The sequence below is a fragment of the Notothenia coriiceps genome, unplaced genomic scaffold, assembly GCF_000735185.1.
Source record: "Notothenia coriiceps isolate Sejong01 unplaced genomic scaffold, NC01 NC01_scaffold00000095, whole genome shotgun sequence".
Taxonomy (NCBI): Eukaryota; Metazoa; Chordata; class Actinopteri; order Perciformes; family Nototheniidae; genus Notothenia; species Notothenia coriiceps.
Window position 1 is genome coordinate 1 of NW_011332796.1, and position 5344 is coordinate 5344.

Genomic DNA, 5344 nt, shown 5'->3' on the forward strand with positions numbered 1-5344 from the left:
CTTTCTAAATAGTAAATTATTAAAAAGGGTTTAGTCAATATATGTGCTTCTGCCTAAAATAGTTTAAATTGAACGTAAACTATATCAAACACCACATGCATATATATATATATAGCATATCATTGATGCAGTCTTTCTGAACACTTTTAAAATACAGTACTGCAAATGAAGAATATGTTTAATGTTCTGCACAGATAGTGCCTTGGTTTTGAAAACACGTGGCAACTTTATTAATACAGCAGATGAAAAGATGTGTGAAAGGATAAATTTTTCATGGGCTTCAATGGCTCTAGTAAAGGGTGTTTTATGGTTGCTTGTATTATCCTCAGATAGTGGTTTGTTTAAATAACTAGTGACATTTGAATAAATATTGCAAAAAAGGAGTCCAAAAAAGGCATATAACCTGGCCGGCTTAGCCAGTGTGTATTTCTTCAAGCACCACAAGATTCAGAGTTTATAAAGTAAGTACACAGTAAAAGTACTTCATAGTACTTGTGGGGTAGTTTCACTAGTACTGAGTCCAACAGGATCAATCTCACGAAGAACTAATGGCAACAAAAAGGAATTCCCTCATCAAACTTAGCAGAAGTGGCTCGATTTTGTTCTCAGGAGGGGACTTTGACAGAGGATTTCTCAAAAAATACACAGTAAAAGTACTTCAATGTATTGTTAGTAGCAGTCAAACTAGTACCGAGTCCAACAGTGTCAGTTTTATTGAGAACTTTTGGTAAAAAATATTTGTATCACTCGTCAAATATAGCAGGGAAAAAAACAAAGAGCAGCTGATTTGAAAAACAAACTCGAGAGACGGCTGAGGTGACCGCAGTGCAGAATCTCCTAACAATGTTGACCATTTTAGACATAGGCTTATTATATTTACAGCTCTTAATAACATTCATTTTCTGGGCTCAATGTGTGTATATACCGTATGTGAAAAATTTATAAATATGAGAGCAAAATATATGAATGTGTGAGTGTAAATATATATGTATATGAGAGTGAAAATGTATGTATGTAAAAGGAGAAGGTATGTGCGTGAGAGGACCAGTATGAATTACGGCCTGTACGGCCCCTCATAGTTCAGCGTGTCAGGCAGCTACAGTATATCTTCTCATTATGATGTTAAATGTATTGAGATGCATTCTGAGCCCTGTTAAGCCATTTATGTTTTTTTTTAAATATAACTGCCAGTTCAACAACGTGATAGTTGATTAATGTCACCTTCAATGGCCACTGTCAGGATGTATAAGGGGATCCAGAGTGTGTAGCGTATCCACAGCATGGCGATGGAGGGTGTATCCATAACACACAGCAGCTCATGTGGGTACCTGTCATCAAACGGCACACATCCAAATATTAACTGAGGGCATACTGGTGCACTCTTACACAATAACTGACAGTTGATTTAATTATAAGCCTTTTATTCATCACACTAAGACGTGCCTCGGTTCCCATAAGGCCATTACTCAACACTCATTTAATTCTGATCTGCTACATACCAATTTATTCACAAACCTGACTGGAATAACTGTTCTGCAGACCCTCTTCACAAACTCTGAGAGGAAAATACTTGAACTACACTGTTCGTGTCGTAGCATGTTAGTTTGAAAGCTGCACTAATCCCTTTATTCCGTTTGATTTCATATGTATACTCTATGTGTTAGGGAATAATTCTGTCTTTACTCCTAAGATATTTAACCTTTTCGCCTGTTGACGTTTATAATCAACCCTGACTCTGTTATCTCCTTTAAGGAATGTGCTGCTGCACTTATATGATGATATTCTCAGTTTAATGACCGGTCAACTCTCGTTCTAAGAGTCAGGCAAGTGATTCAGTGTCTCCAGATGTTGGGGCTATCTCCAGTGTTCCCAGGTGTTTACGTTATCTCCCTCAATATGTTGATTAACTCTCTGTAAACTAGTTAAAAGGTCTATCGAGAGAGAGGCTGGTCAGAATTGACGTGGCAACTCTCCGTGCAGTCAGAACCTCTGGCTGCTGTGAATTGTGATGTGAAATTCTCCGGCCGATACTTGTAATAAACTACCAGAGTTTGACATCAAAGCTCCAACTCTCCTCGTGTCTCTCTGAGTCCTGACTCTCCATTGCTGCAGAAGTTTCCCTTACACTATGCACTGTTTGTATGCATCATCTGTCTGTACTGTTCATCCATCCCATTCTTGCCCGAGGGGAATTTTCTTTACATTTTGCAAAAAGATCAAAAGGTCAAGGTCACTGTGACCTCACATATGTCCCATTCTCCCCTCATCTTTGGATCGCCTTAAGGCAGGGGTCGGCAACCCGCGGCCCACGGGCCGCATGCGGCCCTTTAAGCCCTCTGCTCTGGCTCCCTTGAGCTTAGACAAAAATAAGAAGGAAATAAAATAAAAGTATTTGTAGGACTATTTATATTTTGTTGTACGGTTGAAAATGCTTCGTATCTTGTATTTTGAGGTGATACTGTGACACATAAATAAAAAACAAAACGGTTTTAATTAGGTCAACTAAAATATGCGTCACATCCTGCTACGGTCCCGCGCGAGCGCCTTTTCCTGCGGGTGAATAACCGGGGACCTCCGGCTCGATGAGCGAACTATGGATAAATCAAAGAAAAGTACCGGAGGAACACAGGATTTAATTCTGTGTGGACAGAGTTATATGCTTTCACAGCAAACGATGCTGGTTTACCGGTATGTTTGATATGTAGAGAGAAGTTGTCAACGGTGCTGCAGCCTTTACGTATCGAGGAACAACAAGGGAGAGGAAGACAGCTGACAATCTTCAGTCATAATTCAATGGGGTATGTAATTTATTTCAGAAAACACTTTTTGTTATATTCCATGGAATGCTCTTAACGTCCCGATAGCAATGAATATATTAAATGCTTTGACAATAAATACATACAAAAATTAATCTCTGGAAGCCGTAGCGCTGTAAAAAGCACGACATCTTAGCCGGCCCGGCTAAAATAACTGGATGGCCTACCTGCCTGTCAGCCTTCCATCTGGCACAAACTTATCTCATGATGCGCGTTCGTGTGTGTTGGAGGAGGGAATCTGTAAGAAAGTCTGAAGGAAGAGGCCTATTTTTTCCGGTTGTGTATTTTCAAATTCTAGCGCACACGAGCTGGTTTCTCCATTCTTACCTACCCTACCTTTAACTCGTTTTAGGGTGCAGCTATATGTTTTATTTATTTCAAAGTGGGCCCATTTTAATAATATTTTTTTTTCCTTCAAATGTGCAGAGGACTCTCCAAGTGCTGTGTTTAATTTATTTTAAAGTAGGCCTGTGTATTATTTGTAATTCTCCTTATAGGAGTTCTTTGTTTCTTATTAGAGGTTAACAGTTTTATATAATGTAATAAATAGCCTAATAAATGCAAAAAAACTGTAGTTTTTGAATGATATAACAATAAATACAACTTAGCTATCAAGCTATGAAATATGTTTTGCGGCTCCAGACAAAAAATGTTTGGGGAAAAAGGAGCAAAATGGCTCTTTTGGTCAAAAAGGTTGCAGACCCCTGCCTTAAGGGAATCCTATCCTGAAATTTGGCACGAGTGTCCCCTACAACTCATCATCCCTGCGCAACGTTATCAGTTGGGAGTACACAAAATGTTTAACAAATTGAAATAAATCTAGGAGAAAAGCAGTTAATGCGCCTACATTTGTTAAGACCTGACATTTTGCAGATTCTTGAGGTGAACGCAGTGTCATGTTCATACCGTAGGAGGTCCAGAATGTTCCACAAGAACAACTGTGCACACACAACGGGTTTACTCTGGATCTCCTCCAGCAAGATCAACATGATCAGCAGAATGTTCTTCTCCATAACCTGAAAAACAGACATGCACATTCCACCAAGCGCTGAAAAAGGACAAAGTCATCTGGAATGCACATTTGAGCATTCACACAGAAAAACTGAGGGTGATACACACTTGCACAAAGCGAGGGAGGAGTCTGGCTTTCTCAATCCCGTCTGCGATGTGGAAGAGCTCCAGGATGGAGAGCAGCTGACACAGACTCATCACAAAGCCCACCGAGTAGAACGTGTCTGCTAAGGCATCTGCAAAGGCAAACATTACATTCCTTCAGAATGACACGACGGCAGTATGGTGAAACTTGAGCCTATTGCTGCTCAACAAAAACAAAGTTGAGTTAAAGAGCTGTACTCCTTTTTGATAAACCTTACCTTTACCAAATGTGAAATACCTGGCTATGGTATTGGCCAGTATCCATGTATGTCCACAGAACTGGAACAGGTTATACGAGAAAATATAGGCAAGCCGGAAGCTGAGCCTGTAAAAGAACAAAATAGGCATTTGGTTTTTGTTGTTTGTTTCATCACTCTGGACATCTTACCCTGCCAGGTTTAACCCATTATTATCCCTGGCTTCCTGGCACACTGAGAGTTAATGGAGCCATTAGTGGTTTTCATTTCAGCTCTGATCCTCCTGCTGTGGCAAGTCAAAATGTCAGAGGGATCTGTTTACTGTATAAATGCCAATGAGGATGCTCTTTGATTATAATATTCTCTTAAATCATCTATCAGGAACTATTTTGAGTCAATTGAATTACATGGAAACACAGATGGAAAGTGCATTTGCTTATTCACACTGTATACAATATTGTACAATCTGTAATTAGTTCCATGGGAGTACTAAGTGCTGGGCACAAGAAAGCAGCGGAGAAGTAACGGGGCAGAAGCCCTCCTTTTTGACGCAGCGGTCCAGACATACAGTAGACATCAAACGGCAAAACGGCAAAACATATTCAGTGTGCAGTTCCTTTGGCATTAGGGCAGGGATATCTAGATACTTTCGAAGGTTTAACATAATGAATTGTGCTACTTTTAAAGCAAGCAACGATGTTTTCAAATCTGTAATCAAAGAGGTCCGCAAAAACGCTATCGACCAATCAGATTGCTTGATTTGACTTGTCATTTTTATAAATATATTTAAATTTCTTCCGTTATGAAACAAACTTTCAAAGCATAAAATGGAAACATTTAAGATTAACTTCGACCTCCGGGGGGGTCTTGGAGGAGTGGATTTAGCAGTGCCTATCTCCAGAAAAAAAAAGCACCTAAACGACGGCATGCAGAGCTACGTGAAGAGCAGGTAGACCAACTGGAAAAGTACCACCATTCAAAAGCTTTCTGATGCGGGTCTTGAAACAAAGCAGAGAAATGATGACCGTTAGTGGCCACAGGTGCGAAAGCTCTCTCCAGAGCTACTGGAAGCCCAATCTCGGGGACCGGAGAAAGTGGAGCAAGATTCTCGCCACGCCAAGCAACAGCCTAGAAGAGCAACCTCAACCTATACAAGTGACCACGTAAGCCATGCTA

General features: G+C 40.2%; 1 protein-coding gene across 1 annotated transcript in view; it reads right to left on the reverse strand.

The window, feature by feature from the left end:
* Window positions 1–1177: 1177 nt before the first annotated feature.
* Window positions 1178–5344, reverse strand: part of hacd4 (3-hydroxyacyl-CoA dehydratase 4) — a 7096-nt gene continuing 2929 nt past the window's right edge. The window contains exons 2-5 of the mRNA XM_010795758.1: window positions 4190–4296; window positions 3936–4063; window positions 3723–3832; window positions 1178–1328 (exon numbers count right to left, since the gene is read on the reverse strand). Of these exons, the coding sequence (XP_010794060.1) occupies window positions 1193–1328; window positions 3723–3832; window positions 3936–4063; window positions 4190–4296 (481 nt within the window). The 3' untranslated portion in view covers window positions 1178–1192. The remainder of the gene's footprint in view (window positions 1329–3722; window positions 3833–3935; window positions 4064–4189; window positions 4297–5344) is intronic.